The sequence below is a fragment of the Hirundo rustica genome, chromosome 20 (assembly GCF_015227805.2).
Source record: "Hirundo rustica isolate bHirRus1 chromosome 20, bHirRus1.pri.v3, whole genome shotgun sequence".
NCBI classification, from domain to species: domain Eukaryota; kingdom Metazoa; phylum Chordata; class Aves; order Passeriformes; family Hirundinidae; genus Hirundo; species Hirundo rustica.
The window spans coordinates 5,765,470-5,789,614 of NC_053469.1; the positions used below are offsets into that span (position 1 = coordinate 5,765,470).

General features: G+C 46.9%; 1 protein-coding gene across 19 annotated transcripts in view; it reads left to right on the forward strand.

The window, feature by feature from the left end:
* Positions 1-24,145, forward strand: part of DNM1 (dynamin 1) — a 65,561-nt gene that overhangs the window by 37,320 nt on the left and 4,096 nt on the right. For 5 of the 19 annotated variants that reach the window (XM_040083647.2, XM_040083645.2, XM_040083644.2 and 2 more), the window contains exons 11-21: positions 686-772; positions 961-1,031; positions 1,491-1,542; positions 2,749-2,760; positions 4,009-4,122; positions 14,505-14,614; positions 15,212-15,323; positions 16,533-16,544; positions 17,812-17,982; positions 18,159-18,400; positions 18,765-18,983. In XM_040083647.2, the coding sequence (XP_039939581.1) occupies positions 686-772; positions 961-1,031; positions 1,491-1,542; positions 2,749-2,760; positions 4,009-4,122; positions 14,505-14,614; positions 15,212-15,323; positions 16,533-16,544; positions 17,812-17,982; positions 18,159-18,400; positions 18,765-18,983 (1,202 nt within the window). Of the gene's footprint in view, positions 1-685; positions 773-960; positions 1,032-1,490; positions 1,543-2,748; positions 2,761-4,008; positions 4,123-14,504; positions 14,615-15,211; positions 15,324-16,532; positions 16,545-17,811; positions 17,983-18,158; positions 18,401-18,764; positions 18,984-22,260; positions 22,298-24,145 lie in introns of all 19 variants that reach the window. The other 14 variants (XM_040083655.2, XM_040083653.2, XM_040083652.2 and 11 more) reach the window with 6 other exon arrangements.

Below are 24,145 nucleotides of genomic sequence, written 5' to 3' on the forward strand. Positions count from 1 at the left end.
TGGGCAGGAAAGGATTCACTCCTCAGTAATGTAGCAAAAAGTGTGCTGTAGCTGCAATATGAACATAAATCTCAACTATGTAATCCTGCCCCAGCACAGGAGAGCAGATAGAAGCAGCTGGATGCCCAGAGCATGGTGTTTCTTGGAGACATGAAACCTTGAGCTGGTCAGATCCTCTGTCTGCTTGCAGATGTTGGAGAGAGACAGATGCTTTTGCTTGGTCCCTCAGCAAACAGGGGCTGAAATCACAGAGGACTTAACAGGCTGTAATAACAGGCCATTCACCTGCTTAGCCTACTACAGTGAGATGCTGAACATCTAGAGAAACTACTCACTTTAATGGGAAAAAACCAACAAGCAAGAAGCAGTGCACTTATATCTGGGGTTTGCCAAAAGCCTCATGACAGGAAGAATGTGGTGAGTTTGGAGCAGGGCTCTTGTGAGACAGAAAGGTTGCTGCAAGACTGAAAAGGGCTTTTCTCTAGAGCCCAGAGCAAGCAGAAATTAACTTTGCCTGCAACAGACCTCCAGGAACTTGGGAAAATCTGTCTGCAAGTCCAGCTTTCTAGAACTTCCCTTTAGAATATCTGGTAGCAAGGTGTATGTGTGCATGTGTACATGTGAGGGGCTGCAGCCCCCTTTTTGCCTCCCTTTCCCATGTGCACGTGTTTCCTCTCTCCTGCAGCTCAGCCAGTACCCCCATCTGCGTGAGGAGATGGAGAGGATCGTCACCACCCACATCCGTGAGAGAGAAGGCAGGACCAAGGATCAGGTGGGGATCAGCAGTGTGTGTCACGGGGGAAATTGGGTGGGGAACACCTTTTGAAGATGTCTGTGTCAGGCCTGAGCCAAAGGGTGTCTGGCTGCAAGAGGGGATCGGATGAACAATGTCCAGGGCTCTGTGTGCCCCTGTTAGCAGGGTTAGTCGCTAATCTCTTGCTCTGTGCCTCTCTTTGGCAGGTCATGCTTCTAATAGACATTGAGCTGGCTTACATGAACACAAACCACGAGGATTTCATTGGCTTTGCCAAGTAAGCACCCACCTCCTATTGCCTTCTCTTCTCCACATGCGTTTCCTGTGCTCTGTCCTACAGCTGCCCCAGTAAATGGGGTGCAGAGGCCCTGGTGCAGATGCTGTTGTCCCAAGAATGGTGCAGCTCTCAGTATTGCTTGTTTTTTCACTGGCTTTGGACTGCAAGGCTGGGGTGACAATAGAGGTGCATGGAAGGGGGTGTTACAGTCAAAGGTTTGTGTCAGAACAAAAAAACCCAGCAGTTTATGGGGGGTTAGTGACCCAAATGAGGTTCATGTGGGAGTGAGAAGATGAGTAGTCCAGGCTGAGAGAGCAGATGACAAAAGATGGGGTTATTAAGGTTTAGAAGCGAATGGTGAGGGGCCCCAACTCACTGTATCAGCTAACCAAAGGGAGGAGGCTGCAGGTAATCAAGAGGAGCCTTAGAAGTTTTCAATGTCTCTGCTGTTGTTTTCAGTGCTCAGCAGAGGAGCAGCCAGATGAGCAAGAAGAAGGCAGCTGGTAACCAGGTAGGCCAAGTTCCATCTCCTTCACTGCTGCAAGGAGGATGTTTTTGCTACCTGGAAGTTACCAGGTGGACAAGTGCTGGGCTGGATACAGCACTGCTCTAAGTTGTTTTGTTGTGTTGCCTTTTTTTAACTTATCAAACTGTTTTTAACTGGAGGATAGTGGTTTAGGCTGCATGCAGTCAGGAAGAACTGAGCATCTGGCAGCAATGGAGGGCAATGGCAGCTTCATAATCAAGATCTGGTCTTGCTTTTCTGGTAGAAATCTCTGTTGATTAATGTTCTGTAAACTCCTGTTTGTTCAGCCCCTTCACTAACTGTGCCAACTATCCTGCCAAAGTGAGAGGTACAGAACACCAGGTCTGAACTGTTACAGAACTGTCCTTTCTAGTTGTCTTTCCCATGAGTGGTATATACTTTTTGAAAAGAGATTTCAGGGGAGTTCATGGACCTTTTTTCTGAGAAACTGCACTGGAAGTATATAAACCCTTGTACAGGGAGATGGAGGGTGATGATAGCCATGGTTGTAGTGGGTGTGTATCCAAACACACCCAAGGGAGAAGACAGCAGTGGAGGGGAGGACCTTCCTTAATTCTCCAGGAACTGTAAGGAGTGTACACAGAATTAAAAAAAGACTAATGACACTTTGTCCCAGATTTGCTGGGGACATGGCAAAGCTATTTTGGCTAGAAGATCTTGGAAACAAAGCCTTACAAGCAGCTTCATAGAGAATGGAAGTAAATGCTTTTGCGTAGTCTTTTTGAAAGATATTCACTCCTGACATCCATCGTCTTCATAACAGAATGTTTGGCCACCTCTCCTTGGACAGGACATTGCAGAGTGTTTCAGATTGTTGGCAGGCAGGTGTTCTCAGCAGGTTGGGCTGGCCAGCCAGCCATTTTGGAGTAGCTGTAGGGAATCCCATCCTCTGCAGTCCCTTACAGTAGAGCTGAGCGTGGAAGAGTGCAAAGGGCAGACTCTGGATCTACCTGTAAAGTGCTTTTGCTTTCCCGTTAGCAGATTTATTTTGGGATGGGGATTGCTTGTGTTAACACCTGGGGTAAAAGATTTGGTACCAGCCTCCAATTTATTTTATTTTATTTTTGAGCCTCTCTTCTCCTGCTCCAGCTTTCCTGGTAATAATCTCTCCTCTCTTTGCTCCTCTCCTGCTCTCTGCTCTGCTGCTGTTGCTATGGTTCCCCTTTGCAGGATGAGATCCTGGTGAGTAGAAGGCCACTCAGCAGGGTGTGCTAATGAACATTAATGTTGCATCTGGGAAGGCAAAACCAGGGCATAAACACATTATTCCCCCTGCTGCCAAATGAGGAGAGGAGGGCAGCTGGCATTAGACACAGATGAAGCAGAAACGAGGTGCAAAGGTGTAGTATGCTGAGGTAGAATTCAGAACTGAAGGTCCATCTTTCGAGTGGGTGGAGATAAAAAGCAGCAATCCACGGGTGTGTAGTTCTGTTCCACTGCCCCCTCCTGTCCACACGGAGTGTAGGACTAGCTCGAGCATAGAAGGCAGGAGATGAAGATCTGAGGCTCCTGTATCTGCCTTTACAGAGTAAATTGCCAGTTAAATGATCCTGTGCCTCCAGGGCAGGTAACCATGTAGGCCAGCCGGGTAGATTGCTCACACAATGCAACCTGCTAATACACAGTGCAGTCTCATGGTCTTTCAATGCTGGGAAGTTTTCAGCAAGCATATCCATCCAACAAGGTGTAAATAATGCACACAAACGTTTCTGGGTGTGAATAGTGCAGTAATAGTAAAAGCTAATGCCTTTAAACTGATGCATACCTGCATTTGATTATGGCATGTGTGGGGTGCTAAACCAGCGCTTGGTGAATAGGTATCCCCTAAAGAGTAACAGCCTGGCTTCTTTACAGACTAAACCTCTAGGAACTTGTCTTGTCCTAGATTAATATGGCTGCCCAAATACCTGGGTATGCTGAAGTCCAGGATACTGATTCCAGATGCACCATTTTGTTCTGTTATCTTTAGTGACTACTTCCACTAAACTCAATTCTTTCTGGGTGCTTGGCCGTGTCCTGAACTAGTTCCCTCTACCCTGAGTTGAGTGAAGCACTCCACACCTGCAGTGTCTTGGTTTTCTCTAGGCATGGCCTTTTCTGGGTGTTCTGCTGTGATTTGGTGCTTGTAGGTTGTGCCATTCTCCAAGGCACTGCTGATGTAGTTCTTTCTGTATCGCTTTCCTCTTGGCAGAGGGTAGAATGCACAGCACTGCCAGGTTCCTTCCTGCCTCCTGTTTATGCTATTCCTGGCCCTTTTGGGGCAAGGACCTTCACTGGCCAGTTGAATGGGGGGCTCTTCTGGCAGCAGCAGAGAGCACCGTGTTCCTTGTCTTTCCATACTGCTCTGCATGTAGGGATGCCCTTGGATCCTGTGTCACCTAAGGCCAGGAAAATTGTCCTTGTTAATGCTCACTGCTTCCACCCCCTCAGGTGATCCGGAAAGGCTGGCTCACCATCAACAACATTGGGATCATGAAGGGTGGCTCCAAGGAGTATTGGTTTGTCCTGACAGCGGAGAACCTCTCCTGGTACAAGGATGATGAGGTGAGTAGCTCAACTCTGCCACTTGAGTCTCAGGCATCTGATGAGGACAAGCACTTCAGATCACTGGGTATTACAGATGAATCTTCCGAGTGCTGTCTGCAGCTTGTGACAAGCTGAAACTATCCTTGGGCCAGGCTCCCCATGGCCTCAGTGCTGCTGAGCATTTCTGAATTGATGTGAATGTGGATTGTTTGACGCACAAGGAGCAATATTTATTCTTGAAGTTCTGGCTCAGTGGAAAGTTGACAGGCACTTGGAATGAATTTGACCTTTATTCATTTTGCTGTGGCAGCTGTGATCATCAAGGGTGTGATGGGTTAGTTCCAGCATTTGGACTTAAGGCATTTGTGGGGCAGCAGTGAGTTTTCTGAGGGCACATGACAGTGATTTCATGCATCTCCTGGTTACAAGAAAAAAGCTCTCTCAGAGCAAAGCAATGGAACCTGTGGACCTGACGTTCTACCTCAGGTGCTGGCTCCTTCTGACTTCGAGTAAATTATTTAATCTCTCCCAGCTCCAGCCCTTAAACAAGCAAAGCAGGAATGTCTTTTTACTGATTCTATATTGAATGTGCCAGTTACTGTGTAATATTTAAATTTGTTTGAGTTGTAAATGGTCAGAGTTCTGCTGATGAAAAGTACAGTGATGTGTGGAATATCACTGATAGGAACATGGACCTACTCTACAGAGTTGCTTGATAATCTTGAATATTAGCAATTCTGGCAACATGCTGTGATGTGTTTCTGCATGAGTGGGAATTGTTATAAGCGGACAGAATCATTCCAGCTGAAATCACTGTCAACAGTGTCTTGCTTCCTATGCAAGACGAAGGTACATAATTGTCCTTTTTGATTATTTTGAAAAGAGAAAGAACAGCTGGATGGTTCTGGTAAGAATATGATTGAAAGGTTTAGTCCCCTCAATGTGCTGGGAGATGAAAAATGTCTGGTATGGTGTAGTCATAAGCTCTAAGTTGATCAGGGTTTCTGATTGCAAATTAAGAAACTTCTCTGCCTCTTATTGTGGTTTGTGTGCCTCAGGTGTTCTGAGGCACTCAGTATTGTGTCTGGGAGCTGCAGCCGGGCCTGGCTTCTTGTCTAGTTGCCATCAGTGGGCCTGTTTTGCTCTCAGCAGGTAGAAATGATGACAAATACAGTGATGAATCAGCCTCTAACTATTGCTTTCTGTATGGAGATGGCTGCTGTGCTGCTATGGATGAGCAGGCAGCAGTTTCCTAATTAAAGAACTCGGCATTGAAATGGCTTTTGCTAAATCAGTCTCTCTGCTGTAAGACCCCTGCCCTTTGTGTTCAGAGTTGCTTGGGGAGGCTTCCCTCTCCTCTGGGCTTCATATGCAGGTCGAGTGGTTATAAACATCAAGTAGTTTAATCAAAGCCAGCTGCTACATCTGTACTACAGAGATGATCAGAATTCCCTGTTCTTCCCCCGGGGAGTGGGAGGGAGGGCGGTCTGCAGTGGGGATGTATAAACTGTTGATAGATTCCAGTTGTCTGGGATGGGGATTGGACCTCCCTCCCCTCCTGAGGGAGGGCAGCCTTGGGGGTTGATAGCAACTGGAGGTCTGCACCATTTCCCTTCTGCAGAGCTGCCTAATGAAAACAGTTCCCTGCCAGCCCCTGTCCCTTAAAAACAGAGAACCAGCACTGATGAGCTGCCTCTGAGAAAGGAGCCTTTGTTTTCAACTGAGTGGGAGCAGGGGGGAAAGGGAAGTGTATGTTATATTTGCTTCCTCCCCAAGTCAAACTCCTTGATCACTGGCTGTTGTGAGGGACAAAGGAAGCAACGTCTGCCTGGACTCAAATACTGAGTCAGGCTAAAAGTTGGTGCATTTGATGGGCAGCTGCGAGAGCCTTGAGCATGGGGATTCCCATCCCAAACCTCAGTCCTGCAGGGAGCTGTCTCAACGCCCAAGAGCTGTTCTCAGTGCATGGTCCTTTGTCAGACAGGAGATTTTTGCATATCTGTTACAGAGCTCTCCTTCTTCATCAGTTCAGGAGAACTCATGTCCTCTTCAGTTCCTGAAACAATCTCGTGTTTTTAAGGGTTGTACACCATGGTCTTTGCTTCAGCTCTCTAAGGAAGAGGGAGGCCGTGTCTGCCCCACCCTGCACTTCTGTGGGCTCTCTTGTCCTAGTTCCCCTGTGCTCTGGCTGCTTTCCAGAGGGAACAGGGAGAAAGCTGAATCTGCCTTTTGTGGATGGAAGTGCTGGTAGCAGAGCTGTGGGTGCTGATGGGGGAAGGAGCAGGGTGGGGTGATGTGTGGTGGGATGAGGGTGAAGGCTAGGCCAGCACCTCTGGGGCCAGGAGGATTGGGGACACTGCCTCTCCCTGCCCTATCCCCCAAGCCAGGACCCAGTGTCTGTGGAACGAAGACATCTGGACCCCATTAGTGAAATACCAGTCTTTCCGCAGCACTGGTTTGTTTTTTCTCTGCCTCTGAAGAAAGGAACTGAAGCTTAAAATGTCTTAAAGGGCCCAGCATTACGTGTTAGCAGGGATATATGGCTGTTGATGCTCTGGAGGGGCCTGAAGGAGTGTGCTGGGGAATGGGAGGGGAAGGAAAGAGTGGGCCAGGCGGGGGTGGAAAGTTGGCTCCCCACTCTGCCTTGCTGCCAGGAGCATGTGTGTGTGCTCCTGGGCTCTCTGTTTTTCTTCCTGTCTCTTCTCAATGAGTCAAACACTGGCCCCATGGAGAGTGGCCCCACAGAAAGCTTGGCCTCCCAGGACCTGGCGACCCTCCTGAGGTACCTGCACCTCCTGAACCCTGTGGGATCATGCTGCAGGCCAGCAGTGGGAAGGAGAGGTGGGGAGGAGCCTGCTCTAGCTGCTGGCAGTACAGAGTGAGGTTTCCTTGCTGAGGGAGGCCTTAGTATCCCCGTGGAGCAGCAGCTCAGCACCAGAGCACACTGGCTGCTCAGCAAGTGCCACAGTGGACGTGATACAAGGATTTGATTTGAATACTCCTTCTGCTCAGATCCCTTATGAAATGCACAGTGCCTGTGACTCTGCAGGGCTTCCCTGCCTGCTGGAAAAGAGAAAAGAGGGTCTGGGAGCATGGAGAGAGCTGCTGGTGACAGGGACCTTCCAGGCAGGATGGAATGGGCTCTGTGCTCTATGGTTCCTGCCTGTAAAGCTCAATCCCTGCTCTGCAGGGTGACTGTTCCTGCTGGAGTGCCTGTGTGCCACTGTGTGCTGGAGTGTTTGCACAGCTGGGTGGATGGATAGATCTGCTGCTTCCTTTGGGAATTTGTGTGAATGTGCAACACAGATGGAACCTTTTGTCCTTACTCAGGTAAATCATGTACTAGAAATTTGGGTGGTGTGTGAATGGGTGTCTGCATTAGAAGAATGACCTTATTTGCTTGTGTGAGGGTATTCACATGTTGCATGCAATGTCACTGCATTTGAGGCCTGTGTGTGTACAAGGAGGGATGGCTGCAGAGTTTTAGGTACTTTAGGTGTGTGCAGGTGCTTCGTGTTCCTTGCAGATCGTGTTGATTCCTGATGCATCAGTTGTTGTTGATCTTCCGTCTTCATGCCTTCTCTTTTGCTTGAAACGTACTCCTGTCCTGGAAGAGATGTGACCTTATTGACAGTCACAAGATAGCTGTGTGTTCTGTACCTGTCAGTGTCTCTTACCCAACTCTGGTTTACAAATAAACACATGGATCAGTGGAGATTGTCCCCCCCACTGCACACATGCACTTGCCTCCTCTCTGGCCCCTTCCAGTCCCCAGTCCATCTCCTTGAGGCCCAGACAACTGGTAGAAATCCTTTTTCTTTCCTCAGATGCTCCTGGTCATCAGAAGTTTGCTGTAATGGGTTGGCTGCAGTGAAGTTTTTGCCTCCAGCTTGTTTTAAAGAACTCAAGAGCAGGTCTGCTCTGAGGTGGTTCTTCTCCTGCTTTCATGCTGCTCTCAGGTGCTCTCTGGAACGTGTTTATTTTCTTTACATTCTCTGGAGCCTTTTCATTCATGCACTTATCTTTTTTCACAAGTGTATGTTTTCTCATAATCTTACTCAGTTTTAATCGGTCCTCATTTATTCTTTCACTGTTTCTCTTCTTTCTCTGGCAGACAAACATCAAAGCAAACACAACATCCCGAGCATCCAAACCTCCAACTTCTAATCCCTTGCGGGTTTTTCTTTGTATTATGACCAATATTCTTTACACTATGAACTCTCCTTTCTCCAGTCACCTTTCTGTGCTTGGACCTGCCTTCTCAGGTAGCAAAGCACACCACAGCTGTCACTCTGACAGGCCTGTGTGTTTATTTCTGCATTTTATGGCAAAGCTTAGCATGTGAAACACAAGCCATCCTGAGCACAGCTACCTTGGGTCAAGCACATGAAACTGCAAGAAATAAGAATGGAATGAAAGAGACAGAGGAGGAATAAGAGGGTTGCGAGTAGGCTGGTGAACAGGCAAGTAAAAGTGATGATCAGGCACGGCCCCAAAGGGTTAGACCCTCGCAGGCTGAGGGATGAGTGACCTCTGCATGCAGCCATCCCCAGAGCCCACCCTCTCCAAGCATGTCCCTCTGCCGTGCAGGTGTTGCCGTCCCCGTGCAGCACTGGCAGTGTGTGGTGTATCCCAGCACAGCCTAACCAATGTGCAGACTACTGTACAATCTCGTAGTCCTGAACAGGTAGTCTGAACACTGGGCAGACGGAGTGGAGCCTCTGCGATCTGCTCTCCGGCAATCAGCAGCTCATTAGTCCTCTCCCCTCCCCGCTTTTGGGATGGGGTTGTGCGGGGCAGAGATGGGGTGAACGAAAGTCCAAGTCCTGATTGGAAAAACATCCTCCTCTGGCAGCTGGGGGAGAAGAAATGTTGCTCCCTGCATGTTTCCAATTTGGAGCAAGTTTCCAAGCGCCTTCCAGTGCTGGTGTCAGGCTGGTACCTGGATTCCACCTGGGATATGCTGCACCTTTTTAGAAAGAGAAGAAGAAAAAAAAAAATCGATTACTGCAGTTTGAGAAGGAAATGCTGTGAAGTCTTGGCTATCACCCAGGTGTGCAGAACTTGTTGCTTCATTCAACTCCTTTTCTTCCCCATGGAGGTGTGTGGGAGGATCCTCAGGCCCCATGCACTCTCATCTCCTGTCCTGAAGATCAGTGGGTCCAAGCAAAGCTCAAACACAACCAGCCTTTTCTTCCAAGCCCTCCAGAAGGTCCTTTGACAGGGTTGCAGAAGGCAACCTTGGCCAGTTGCCCTTGCAGCTCACCTCTGGCTGCTGCAGGAGCAATCCACATCCCTTCTTTCTCTCCCCCCACTACGCCCTGGCATTGCTGAGCCTCCCTCCCTCTTCTGGTTTTTTCTCCCTCCCTTCTTGCTTCCCTTCTGTCCTTCTGCCTCACTTGACGTGGCAGTGGAAAGCTAACTAGACTCGAGGGAGGAGCTTGCTGGCTGCTGGGAAGGCAGAGTTTGGCAGGAAGTGAGCGGCTGACGGATGGGGTTGCGCGGGGGAAAGGAAGGTTCCCTACCCTGCATGGAAACTTGAGGAATGCTGTCGCTTTCTGTGACGCCTGGCTCTCCTGTAGTGATTCCAGATGTTAGCCCCTGCCCACAGGATTTGCTCCCTCTCCCTGTGCTGCAGGGATAGAAGAGGACTTCATTCACATACCTCCCTTCCAGGATTCCTTATCCTAATGTGGATGGTTAAGATTTGTGACTGAAAATATGAACGCTTGGAACTCCCGTCATGGCGCTGACCGTGCACTGGGGAGGTGTAACCCACCCTCCTCAGGGGTGTGAAACACTTTGTGTGTGTCCCTGTGTGTCGTGCTTTACCTTAGCAAGGCAGGTCAGATACTCTGGGATGGTTCATCCCTGCCCTGGCACAAGGACAGGGGCAGGGAGAAGTGCCTGGTTGTCCTTTGTGAAGGCTGGTGGGCATTGCTGTGACCTCAGAAGGGGTCATGACAGTGGAGTTTTGGGCACTGTAGTCTCTCTCAAGCAGCTCGGGTTTCTGCCTGTGCCTCTTCATAAAACCCCTGAAGGCTTCCTAGGGTTGCACTTGGCTGTAGGTTTAAATCTGCATGTTATTTCAGCTGATGTGAATAAAAATCTTTACTTTTGTGCAGGTGAGTTAATTACCATTGCTGTGCTTACTGAGCCCACAGTAACGGTTGTGATGAATCACAGGAGTCCAGGTCCAGTGTCTACAGAGCTTTTCAACTAAATCAGCTTAAAATCTTAAGATGTGTTGTTTAAGTTAAACCAAGACAGCTTTTTTTTCTGATGTAAACAAGCCATTACAGCTGCTCTGCAGCTTAGGGGAGGAATCAATCCTATAAATTATGCTCTGAGGGCTAAAGTGATACAGGTGGGCTGTGTCTGGGAAGGATGGTCTCAAGATGTGTGGATGTAGTGGGATGACCAGGGCTTCCTGGAGGAATCAATCTCAGAAATTCAGCTCTTCTACTTGCTAAGACAAGAAGCAGAAAGCAGTTGGTAACATCTTGTTTGGGGGAGTGGAGTGGTTGGTTCAGTTTGAAAAGCTCAGCTCACTTGCTTTCAAATATTCCAGAGGCTTTTTCCTACTAATCTTTTAGTGTGCATGTATTCATGCAGTGCATTTATTATAAATTATGATGTTAACGTTTCTCCATTGGAGTAGAGTTTTATTGCTGGAGTTCCCAAAATGCCGTGCACGTGTTTAACAGAAACAATTTTACTGAAACTCCAGGCATCTCTGGGGCAGGTTTGTTCACCCATAACACTTTACATCTTACAGGAGGGAAAGGAGATTAACAGGTTTAAGCGAGATAAATTTCTCCTAATTTCACACAGCCCCCAATTAAAACAATGGCAATGTTTTCTCCCATATCCACAGACCCTTGTCTCTGTGCAGAAGAAGGTGTTTGTCATAACAGCTACAGGGAAACCTTTAATTAGTTTATTTATGCTCCAAATGCAAACTGAGACCTAATAATTCTGCCAATTATTTTCTTGCGCTGTGAGTGCCAATTTCCAACCTTAGGGAGCCCACACATGCATCTGTCAGCTTCATTTTGCATGTATCCAAGGGCAGGAAAATTTACTTTGCTGCTGAGGCAGTCCAGGTGAATGGAGGGAATGCTTGGAGTCAGGCTGGCTTGCTGCCTGCTGAATTCTGTGAACTTCTTGTAGGTTATTACCTACAGGTTAGCAACAAAATATTCAGGTGTTAGTGCAGATTATTGCTATATCTGGCCAAAACCCACCTCTAGGATTTAGCCACCATAAGGAGATGTATAGCAACAATAAAGGACGTTGGAACATCATGCTGCAACTGCAGCATCACTTTTTTCCTGCAGTTATTGTGCTTTCCACCCCACCACTGGAATGGCTCATGGATCCTGGTCGGCTTCCTGGCCATGTGTATTTTCTTTCCCTGGTAGATGCAAAGTACAGAGCCATATGGCTGTGTTCTGCACTGTGCTGGGGGCGGGGGAATAATCCTCCAGCACTTACCCTGCCTCTGCAAGGAGCTTGCAGTCATCTCTTTCTGCAGGTCTCCTTTGCAGGCTGGGGCTCCTGTGGGGAGCAGCAGCCCTGATGAGGGGTGGTTACCCTGTGCCTACAATAGTCCCAAGCCAATGCTGAGCACCACGGTGTGTTTTATACAGTCTGGGGGCCGCTGCTGCACCTCCCCTTGGCCTCACAGCTCTAGAGATTAACTCACAGCCAAGGAGCACATTTTATATAACACATACTCTACTGCTGAGCGAGAGAGTTTTGCCTGTTTTTTCTATTTTTTTTTTTCCTTCTCCTTATTGACGAAGGGCAATATGAGCAACATAAGCCTCTTGGGATCAGACTGAGGACTTTGAATATAGGATTTCACCAACGGCTTTCCCATTTCAATGTGTGCTGAGTCTTCCTTCTCTTCCCTCCTGACTCCAAGTCTGGAAAGCTAGAGAGAGAGAGAAGCCCTTTTCCCCTCTTGGCCAGGATGCTGCTCAGCCATAGCACACCCTGCCAGATTGCTAACATATGGGCAGAGCGCTCAGCCAAAGTTTTGAGAGGCTCAGCCCTTGGCAGCTCGTTCCACACTTTCCTGTCTCTACATTCAGGAAATGAAGTCAGATTGTTGATATAAAACAGGCTGGGTTGAAAACTGAGAAGCTGGAAAGGCTGAAGTGGGGGACTGGGAAGGGGGAGGTGTGGGGAGATGGGGAGCAGCAGGGGCTCATTGCAGCTTGCCTGGCTTGGGGGCCTCTTGCTTGTGCCCATGTCCTCCACTTGATTGCTCTTGCTACCTCCATCTCGAGGACTGATAAGCTGTGCTGGCAGACAGATATTTTGTCTTCCCTGTGGTCTGTGGCAAGATCAGCATGTGGGGATAGTGCTGTCTTGATCACGTGGCAGCATTTAGACGAGAGCTTGGAAAGGGTGAAAGTTGAAACTCTGGCAAAGAGCATGTTGTTTCCATATCAGGGACATGGAATTCCCTTACTTTTGGACATTTTTTTCCTGAGGGATCACAGCATTGCAGAGCTTCTATGGAATTATGTGGGTCTAATGCAGAAAGTTTTTCTCAGACATCTTTAATGTCAGCAGTTTTTGTTGGATTTTGTTGAGTGGTTTGTTTTTTGGTGGTTTTTTTTTTTTCTTTTTTGGTGGTTTGGTTTCTTTGTTAGGTTTGTTTTTTGGTTTTTTTTGATGGTTTTTTTTGTTTGTTTGTTTTTGTTTTTGTTTTTTGTTGGGGTTTTTGGGTGTTTTTTGGGGGTGAGATGTGGGGGGTAGTTGGTGTTGTTTTTTGTTTTGTTTTATTTTGTTTTGGTTTTTTTTACTAGCCCAGGGACTGTGGAGTGAAAAGTAGGGAATTCCAGTTAAGCGAGGCTGCAGTGAGGTTGGTCTGACTCGGCCAGGGACTCAGCAGTTGTTGTTCTCTTCTAGGTCACCAGTTCAGTCTAAGTCAGCATAATAATAACCCAGAGTAATAGAAAGCTGTAAGTTGTTTGTGGCTCACTGAATTTGGAGTAGTCTGTGTAGCTCTGAGACCAGCATGTGGCTGATAGATATCCCATTAGAAAAATGCCTGCCCACATCTAATTAAAAGTGATCAGCAGTATTAGAAAGTCCAGGGAAACTTGCTTGGAAGAATTCTCCAGTTTTCATGGCCTGGCAGCAACCCTGATCTCTTCTGTTTTCCAGGTGCTGGTTTTTGGGATATTCTCATTGCATGTGATTTGTAATGAACTGGTACAGTTTGATCTTTGGGATATCTCAGAACTGTGAGGTGCTGGTATCCTTAGCCAAACTCAAGTCTATTTAGCTGAAGTTTAAGAAGAATGTTAGGCTGGATTTGCCGCTGTCTGGGTGTCCGAAGTCAGCAGCTTTGTCACTTGTACCTGTTCCTCTGCCCTTCCTTCCTGGTCAGCTCTTCAGGATCTCTCCTTACTGACCATCTTTGTTTTCCATCCTGTTTCCCCCAAGAGCGATCACGTTGTTTCCAGCCAAGAAAGGTCTACAAACACACAAGATCTCGCAAGGGGACAGTCACACATGCTTGCTTTGCACATAGGGGGAGTCTGCTCTGGTTTTGGTTTTGTCTTGGATAGCTGTGTTCTGCCTTCTGGAGACCAGTGTGAGGGCTCCCTCTCTTGTTATGCTGGGGTATAATTCCCTGCTGGAATGAGATGCTCTGAATGAGGACCTTAAACCAAATTCAGTTCTATTAATTTGCTGTAGATCCAGATTTGAGGCTAAGCAGGGGTTGTCATTTCTGACTTAGTTTCTGAATGCAAATGTAAAAGTTAAGATCAAGTTTTGATGGTTTTGGTTTTTATGAGGGCAAAGGTTTCACAGTAACTAATAGAGTGTGGGGCTAGGACAGTGATAGGATGAAGTAACAAAATCAGCAAGTCAGGTTTTCTGAAGAGCTAAATTTGAGATACATATACAGATAGATATAGAGATCTATATAATTATTAATGGATAGGTATAAAACCAGATCTTAAACCTAAACTTAAACTTAACCTTAAACTTCAAGATTTATTGACACTTAACTTCTGTATCAAACTAGCTTCTCTATTACATACCTGGCTTTTCCTGAACCTGGATTTGACCCCTTTGCTAAGAAGAGTGGGACCAGAGTGCTGAGCACAGTCTGGGGAGTTGGACATTGCTGTGCTGGTGCCTGGTCCTGGAGGAGTTAAGGAGACAGGGTTGTTGGGCCACATCACAAAAGCAGTTGGGAAGGACAAACTCTTGTTTCCAGATTTCCCCTTCTCTCACAGACTCAAGGAAACAGAGGACCTGGGTCTGAGAATGCCTCTCAGTTGATGTGGGGCCCTGTTGCTGATGCTCCGTGCTGGCAGAGCAGAGGTGACCCTGGAGCAGGAGTGACTTGTTCCTCATTCCCTTTTCAGGAGAAGGAGAAGAAGTACATGTTACCAGTGGATAACCTGAAACTGCGAGATGTGGAGAAGGGCTTCATGTCCAGCAAGCACATCTTTGCTCTCTTCAACACTGAACAGAGGTAAACTCCCATCTCAACACACCAAGCTGCTGGAGCTAGGGACAAAATTTACATAACAGAGTAGGGATGAGTGTGTTAGGATAGCTGTTCAGGAAAAATGTGAGCAGCCTTTCGGGACAGCCACTTTTGAAGGAGATGGGAGGACTTAACTTCATTCCTTCTGATCTTACAGATCTATGTATAATTTTCCTTTTGTTTGCTAGTGCATGGCATGTGGTGTGAACTTAACCCAACCCTTTTGGTGTGCTTACCTCAGGCTGCTTGTGGCTGGGATATATATTTACAATCACAATGTTTTCTGTGAGTGACTAGGGAAAGCCATAGGACCTGGGATGGATGGAGGAGTCCAGCAGCAAGCAGAATTGAAAAGGGAATATTTTTCAGGCCTTTTTGAAAAACAACTGATTTGAGAGCAATCAAACTTGATTTAAAAAAAAAAAAAAATCCTTTTGCAGGGTCATCATGAGGTTCCTAGCAAGGAACCAAGTATCTCTGTGTTAAAATGACAGGAGGATTCCCTAGTCATTGATATCTTTGTCAAATATGGGCAGATCTCTAAGTTGCGAGAGAGAATAATCAAATGTGTCTTCCTGTCAGGAATGTTTACAAGGACTACCGGCAGCTGGAGCTGGCCTGTGAGACCCAGGAGGAGGTGGATAGCTGGAAGGCTTCCTTCCTTCGTGCAGGAGTCTACCCAGAGCGTGTTGGGGTAAGTGACAGCCATAATGATGGGATAAGGAGGAGCGCAGCATGTGTCTTGAGAAGGATAGCTCCATCTTCTGGTGTTAAAAATAAGTCTTTGAAGGTTTTGTGTCTTGCTAGAGCTGAGAATCTTTCATAACAAAAATATTTTTTTTTGTTATGTTTTGGTGCTTCTATTCGGGAAGCTTGAGATAAAGTAACTGGCAGCTTCAAAGGGAAGATAAAGCAGGAGAAGCCTGCCTTGCTAAATCCCTCTAGCTGTCTTGTTTTGTGAACATTAAATTCGTGATATAAGGGTGACATTTAATACCATGACTACTAACTGGTATGGTATCCACTGAGCAAAGGCACCATTCCTTTTTGGTAACTCTGTACAGCCTTATAAGGAACTTCCTAACCTAGCAATTCTCATTTTCCTTCCTCCAACTAATTAGGGAGGGATGTTCCTTGAATTTTCCTTTTGCTTGGTAAATACTCTGATATGCTCATTTAGCAAGAACTCTTATCTCTTCCCTTCCTGTTGTCCCACAGCACTTATTGTCAGCATTATTTTCTGCTTTAAAAGTAACTTCTGGACAACTGTGGTATTTGTTTCTGTTCAAAGCCTTTCCTGTTCCTCTGTGAGAGGAAGCTGCTATAAATAGTTTTCCCATTAGAAAAGTGATAATTGCTTTTCTGTTTGTATCTGTTGCTTCTAAAAGATTTCTTGCATTCATCTGTCCTGTTACACGTGAATATTGCTGGTTTTGCCTTAAAGCATTTCCTAACAAACTGGTAAAAGATTTTAAAAAGAGAGTTGAGGACTGGGCTCTAACAGGCACATGAGATCAGCTTTGAACCAGACTGGGCCTCTTTACCACAGTGGCTGTGGGCCACCTGCTGCTGTGCAAGTGGAGGGTTTGACCTGGGAACCCTGATCCCTGTCTCACAACCCCTGCAAGGAATGGCAGTGGCCCTTGCATGTGAGTAAGTTGCCCTTTGTTGCTAACAACATGATTTCCTTTGCAGAGCGTCCCACTTTTCAGTTTAGCTAAACAGTTCTTTTGTCCCTCTTCTAGGGTAATAGAGGTATTGATGTATTTTTTGTGGGATTGGTCTTTTGCTTGTCAGTGCTATTATGGGACCTCCAAACTCTGAGACCAACTAAAAGTCATTTTTTATTTTTTGTCCCTTTTTGTTTCAATTTTTTCCATGTATGCTCAAACTGGCCTGCCAGGACAAGGACAAAGTAAGTCTGACCCCCTTTGCCTGTGTTGCCTCCTGGGGCTCTCACCAGATAACTCTTTTTTTTTTTTTCTCTCCTTTTGTCGCAATTTCCTGAGAGGCATTTGCTTCTTCTCCCTCTTTGTACCCTCTGCTGGATTCCTGCTGTCTGTTTCTGTTCTTGGTTTAAGTTTTCCTTTTTTCTTTTTATTCCTCCCTTTTTGTATGACTTCTGAATCTTGGTGCAAGCTTATTTTGGGGTTTTTTTTTTACCCCCACTTTTTTTTAAGTTGTCCTGTTTGACATCCACTTCCTTTACTTTGTTTCACACTGAGACCTTGCATTCCTTCATTATGTAAGATCTTCTCAGCAAATGCTCAAATGAACAAAAGAATTTGCCCTTTCTCATATATTTTGTTACCCAAAACAAAAGAGAAGCCATTTCCTACATGGCAAATTGTTCAGACCAGGGCTGTTTAAAACAAGGGTGTTTCATTATACAATCACAGGGATTTTTTTTTTAAAATAAGCATTGAGGAAGGCAGCAGTTCTTTCATGCTTCAATGCTTTGAAATTGATCCCAAATGGAGGAGCCTTGGAGATTGCTTGCTGTCAAACAGCACAGTCCAGGTTTTACCTTACAGAATAAACAAAGTACTTCAGGGAGACAGGAAGAGATTAATCTGCTTGGTGTGAAAGGAAAGATAATTGTAACTTACAGTGCAGGAGTTGCAGTTGAAATGATAGGAAAGTTTTCTAGTTTATTCTGTCTACTTGTGGTCAGCCTGAGAGGAGCAGTTATTTTACTTCTCTGTATCTGTTTTCTCATTTGTATAATGAGGACAAAGATGCAGCATGGCAGAGAATCTGTGAGACTTAATTTATGGTGAATGATTCTTGATATTAACTGACTCTGGTCATGGAAAACCCAGATCAAATGAAGAACCTTTCAGGAAGCTGTAAACATTAAAAAGTAATAATACAGCTTTGTGTATGCATCAGAGCCATAACCTCTGGACGTGGGTCAGGAGTCCCTGTTGCCTTTCACCTTTTCTTAATAATTTTGTATGAAGAGAGCAGCTTTATTGCTGCAGTTTCTCAGATCTGAGCTGGAGAAGTCTGTGCAAACTGAGCTGTGCATTGACAATCACAGCTCAAAATACAAGTTTAAATAAATTTTATTTATTGCATGCACTTCCTGCCTGTTCCCTTCTACTCTTCTCTTAGCTCTCATGAAAAGCCGATTTTGTGTTAAATTTGAAGCACCAATCTGTTTCTCTTTTTTTCTGCAGGCCAGTGAAGCAGAGGAGAATGGAGGAGATAGTTTCATGCACTCCATGGATCCTCAGCTGGAGAGACAAGTGGAAACTATCAGGAACCTGGTGGATTCCTACATGGCAATTGTCAACAAAACCATCAGGGACCTCATGCCGAAGACAATCATGCACCTCATGATAAACAATGTACTTATCGCACTGTGGTCAATGGAGGTGGGAGTGGCAGAAAGGGGAAAAATAGGGAGGGAGGAAAAGAATGATGAAAACCAGAAGGCAGCTTGGAAGGAAGAGGTGGGGACAGAATGGAGTGTTTTGAGGAAAGATGCTGAAAACTGATTCCCTCTCTCTCTGCTCCCTTACAGACCAAGGACTTCATCCATTCGGAGCTGCTGGCAAACCTGTACTCCTGCGGCGACCAAAACACGCTGATGGAGGAGTCGGCGGAGCAGGCCCAGCGACGCGACGAAATGCTGCGCATGTACCACGCCCTCAAAGAGGCCCTCAACATCATCGGGGACATCAACACCAGCACCATCAGCACCCCCATGCCCCCACCGGTGGACGACTCTTGGCTGCAGGTGCAGAGCGTACCGTCCGGACGCAGGTACCAGAGGCTCAGGGGGAGAGCCCCGCAGACCTGCCTGACGCCTCTTCAGTGCCTTGCTGGGGCCTCCCGCTGACACAGGGAGTCCTCCTCTTCTTCCTGTGGATGAAGAGTCCTGGGTATTTCTGCTGGCAGGCTCCTAGGATATCTTTACAGAGATGTTGAGACTTTCTAAACCCTTGGGTTGGATGAGGCTGATGTAGCTTTGAAGGCAATCCCTGGGCCCCGGTGTGGCCCTTGAAAGCCAAAGGGAGGGGTGTGTAAAGTGATGTAAAGCTAAAGAGAGGAATGCTGAAGGCAGCCTGTGGTGGCAGAATGACCCCAGAGCTGTTGCTGCAGTTGAATGCCTTTGTTTGTTTGGCAGGTCTCCCACATCCAGCCCCACGCCACAGAGGAGAGCTCCTGCAGTGCCCCCCGCCAGACCTGGATCTCGCGGACCGGCTCCTGGGCCACCTCCTGCTGGTGGGTCCACGCTGGGTGGTGCCCCCCCTGTGCCCTCCAGGCCAGGTGCCTCTCCTGATCCCTTCGGGCCCCCACCTCAGGTTCCTTCTCGGCCTAATCGTGCTCCTCCTGGTGTTCCCAGGTAAGTCCTGAAACGCTGCTCCACGCAGGTGGAGTCTGTTCTGGTTTTGGGTTGGAGCCCTGGCAGCACTTGGCCTGCCTGGGCCGTAGGAGCAGAATGGAGTGCGTGGTGTGGGTACAGCCTTTGGATATTTGAATTGGATCCAGAGGCAGGAGCATCGTTGTCCTCTGAGATATCATTGTATGGTTGAGGCAATGCCAAGGCAGCTCTCAGAAACACAGGGGCAGCTGTTTCTCTCTACAAACCTCTATAAAGAATGTGGGAGAAAACCTTGTACCCAAAGTTTACAGCAATTGTACTAATGCTTGTAGTCACCAGATAAATCACAGGACTGGGGTGAGATTCCCCTCTGTGTAGGGCTCCCCAAAGTCTGAAGTTGCCTCTTTTCTCTTGGCCCCGAGTTCTTCAAGGTGAGTTGGAAGACTTTCAAAGCTGTTCAGTTGCTTTTTGGGTAGGAGAATATTGCAGGATCACTGGCAGGGAAATTAATTCTTAGGCAATTTTGTTGCTTGTGTAATCAACTTCAGCATTTTCCAGTCTAGAGGGTTCAAATCACACAGCTTTGCTTTCCCATTAGGAAACTAATTTCCTTTCCTGTTCAGTCACTTCAGGCGCACTTCAAGATAGTAATAAGGGATTATCCCCTGTGCAGCTGAGTAGGTGTTCCTGAACAGGACATGGGAAGCAGTCTGGAACCAGGAATGCTTTTATGTTGGGTACTTACTTTCCCTTGAGGAAGAGGAAGTAATTACAGTGTAAAGAACAAACATAACCAGAAAGTCCCCAGTGACATGCCAGAGGGAACGCTTCCCTTGTGGAAAACACCTCTCCAGTGGGTGCTGGTGGCACAGGTCTGAAACTTTGCCGTTTTCTGTGGAAACACCAAGCCTGTCAATGGTTGGGGATGGTGTATGGCAGAGTGGGTTCAATATTTCTCCTGTGATAGTGCCCAGCTCATATTTGGTGCTGCTTGTTTGGAGGGAAGTGTCCTCTGCCAGGCTGCAGCCAGCCAAGGGGTGGATGAGTCCAGACAGCTTTACAGACCAGTTCTGACTCTGGTGTATGCAAAATGGTTTTACTTTCTTGGTGCCTTTGCCCCAGTCCTTCCTATGCACCTTGATGCAGTTCCCACAGAACTTGTCCTCACATACCTCAGTGTTGCCCCAGAGACTGTGGAGGCATCTATGGATGTCAGCATGCTTCTCCTGTGTATTTTGGCTCCTGCTTCTTGTGACCCTGCCTTTCCATATACTGTTACTTTGTGGTTTTGTTTTCAATATACTTACGCTTCTTCCTGTCTCCATCTTCCTCCTTTCACTCAGTTTCATTTCTTCACTCATGAAAAATATTCTATATACCTGGCCATCGTGATAGGATTCCCCAAAATGGGCTAAAATGGATTGGCCTTTTTTTGTAGAAATCTGTTATAGCCTATCTTAATGGCTTTTCTGCCTTTTGCATGAGTGGAAGGGTTTAAGGGAAGGTAGGGAAAACAGCACTGGAGCAGAGGAGGAAAGAGTTTCATGCTTGACTGAGCAACCCTTTGGTTTAGGAGAGATGGTAGGTTGGATTGCATGCTACTGACTGCCCTGATCTGGAGTTGAGAATGTAATTCCAGAAGCTGTGAAGTGTGATGCTCATTCTCTGATCCCCCTCTCTGATTCTTCCAGTTGTTCATAGACTCCTCCGGATCCTGATACCAGCTTGTCATTTGAGTTCACTGATGAATGGAGAATTTCCAATGACAAGGGACTCTTTCTCTTCCTCTCCTGTATATAGAATAAGAATGTTCCCTGCTAGCACTTGGACTCAGGTCCTTCTGCCATGGGTGAACGAATGCCATCTCCATTGTTGCTTTTTTAATACCCATCTTTCCCTTGCTAACTGGGCTGTGTAGAGTGTGTGTGTGAGAGGAGCAAAGCTCTCGTGTTCAGCACGAGGGGGCTTTGATGGAGGAGTTGGTGGTGTGGAGTGAACTCAAATGTGTGGTGGTGGCTGGGTGTTCTTTGTGTGCTCATTGGTGCCTGTGTAGAAGTTTGGTCATTTTGTGCCTCTGGTTTGAGCGTCTGATTTTATGAATGATGAATTTACACAAGTGTCATGCTACTCCTTTTTCATAAACATAAGTTTCACATATAATCACCACGTGGTACCTTTATTTTGCACAGAAAGTTTTTCCTGCATGTAATTAAGGACACTTAAAACAAGACTTGCCATCCTGCTTCTGTGCTTAGCATTTACTCAGTTTACTGTGGAAGTCCATATAGACAAATCCATAATTTTGTGAACTGAAAGTTACGAACCGTCTAAGATCCTATCAGTGTGCAATGAACTGCATTTAGGATTTGACCTGGGAAAGAAATCTGTGAAGGTATTCCCCCAGGCATTTAACCTCTTTAGTTTAAAATAATTTGATAGAAACTGTAGGTAGAAGAGCTTGAAGGAGAATTAAGAAGCTTCAGTGCAAATGACTCAACAGTTGGAAAAATGTGTTGAAGGCATTAATGGGTTCTCCATTCTTTGGGCATGGGTCTGGGGTTACCTCCTGACAGGGATGGTTCTCACTGCCTGCTGTGCTGGTCAGTACAATGGGGGCACGTCCCTGGAACTCCCAAAGGGTTCTTGGACACACAATTTCAAGGGACAAATTATCTCCTTAGACACTTAGAGGCCAGTGTCCATGCCCATGGCTGAGGGTTGGAACTGGATGATCTTTAAGGTCCCTTCCAACCCAAGCCATTCTATGACAAGGTCACACAGCTGTATGACCTGAATTATTCAGGATTTATGACCTTCAGAAAAGCCTCCACCTGCTTTGTGCCATTTTGGGTCTTGCTCAGGACTGCATGTTACCTCCCTCTTTCCTGAGCTCTTTCTTAAACATTTAATATGGTCAGAAGATAGGAATCCTCAGTGAGAGACAAGCCCAGCTACCTGTGCCCAGCTGGTGGGTGCTGAAACCTGGGTATGACACTGGTGTGAATGTCAGCCTGGATGTGTGAGGAACTTGGGTGAGTGAGCAACAGCCAGTAGGTGTGTGGACAGATGGATGGGTTTTGATGCACCCCTGTGCACAACAGGGTCTGGATGCGAGCAAAGATGAGGCTGTGAGTGTTTTCTGTATGTTTGCAGTCCCCCTGCTCGTGCTGTGTTTGGAGGCGGATGCGTGACTGTGTCTGTGCTAGCGCCTGTGTATCTGTTCCACCTTGCTGACAGTCTGTGTGGCCTCTGCCTTGAACTGTCTGAACTGCCATGTTGATTTCGTGTTGTCTTTCAGAATCACTATCAGTGACCCCTGAGGACTGGCAGCCACGGTAGGTTTTGCACTCTCACTGTGATGCATGAGTCACTGTGTGCCCATCCTCCAGCACTGCTCTGCAGCTCTCCTCTGCTGCCCAGTTCTTGTGTTAGTAACAGAGTCCCTTGTCTGATGAACCACCTCTGCCAGGATCTCATAAAGGGAGGAGTCTTGAACAGAAAACTGGCTGATCAGAGGCAGAGCAGCTGTTTGAGCTGCAGGAGCTGGGAAAGCCCCAGCACCTGATTTAAGGTCTGGAGGATCCTTTCTCTGCTTCTAAATAGAGAAGGTGGGATGGGGGAATGAGCTCTGGCAACAAGGTCTAAATTCTGTGTCTTTCATTTGGCTTTTATCCACACTAACTGTAAGATCAGCTGAACAAACTGCTTTGATTTGGTCTGTCAGCTCTGTTAGGATCACGACAGAGACTTGAGGAGCTGATAGTTCAGACTCCTCTTCTTATATTCTAATGTCTGGCTGGAGAAGTGCTCCCATCCTCACTGTATCCCTAGTGCTCATGGAAGTCAAGAGGAGTTTGGGTCATTAATTTCAGGACTTCCATGTCTGAGTGCAGGGTAACTCTGACATTGAATGTTCCCTTTTATCCTTGTGTCCCATCATCAGATAGATGTGAACTCCCTTTGTTTGTTCTCCCCTTGACCCTTTACCTTCTAGGTTACTCTCCTGCTTCCATTCAAACTGCCTCTCTCCTCTGCCTCCTGCCTCTGCCTGAGGAAGGGTGTAGTGATCTGTGGCCCTCAAACACTCTGCCCTGAGCTCCTGCCCCTTTCCCTGTCCTCTCTCTCGCTGCATTTTGCAGTTGCAGTGGTTCAGTGATGTAGCAGGGTGTGGGTTTGTGTTGTGTAGTGCTCATCCTGTTAGCGTTAGTGGGGGTGTGAAGAGGGACGTTGGCAAATTCTCCTGAGTCCTTTCCTTGGGAGCCTCCAGCCCTTGACAAAGAGGTACAGAAGGCAAAACAGGGCAGGTGTGGATTTTTTGGATCCCTTCTCCCTTTCTCTGTGGTTGTTTTTTCATGACAGAGGAGAGGAGCAGCAGCAGCTCCTGCAGATTCTCTTGCTGCTGGTTGTGGCAGAGAGATCTGGGGGCGAGGAGCCTGTGCTGAAATCCTACTTTAATAGGAATAACAGAAGTCCAAGCCCCTGTTCTGGGGCAGGGGGGTCTCAGCCAGCCCCCATCTTGCAGTAGATGGTGTCTGTTACTGCTGCACAGAACTGCAGTTAGAGCTGCCACATTGCAGTGATTGCTCATGATTGACATCTTTGAGGACGTCATCATCAACCCTCCTCATTGATGACACACTGCAGAGGTGTTGGAGCAATCAGCAGTTTCCTCCAATATTCTGCTTACTGCAGACATCCCTGACAGCCCTGGAAACATGCATCCTGGGTGAACAGCCTTGGGAAGGAGCCTTGCTGTTGTCTGTACCCCATTCTGGGACTTGCTGTTATGGGGCATTCTGTTTTTAATCTGGCATAAAGAGCACCAAGGAAATAAAAATTAAAAAAAAATGCAAATAAATAAAAAAACCAACACCCTAAATGATCCAAAAAAAATTACACCCAAAACCTTTTGCAGTCCAAGGGAATAAACATAGTATTTTCCCACCTCTGTTAGATCCTTGTCAACAGAACTCCCTATTAGCCCAGTGGTTCTTAGACAGGATTAGCTCAATGTTCTCCCTGGGTATGGCCTGAAAGTCTGACTTCAAAGGATGTGACAGTCACTGTAACTCATCTCCCTGGGCTCCTGCCAGGGCTCAGGTCTTCTTTCTCATGTACTGGAGACAGCCACAGGCTTCCCTGTGTGCAGAACTTTGTTCCTTGTTCTGACAGAGAAAAGTGAC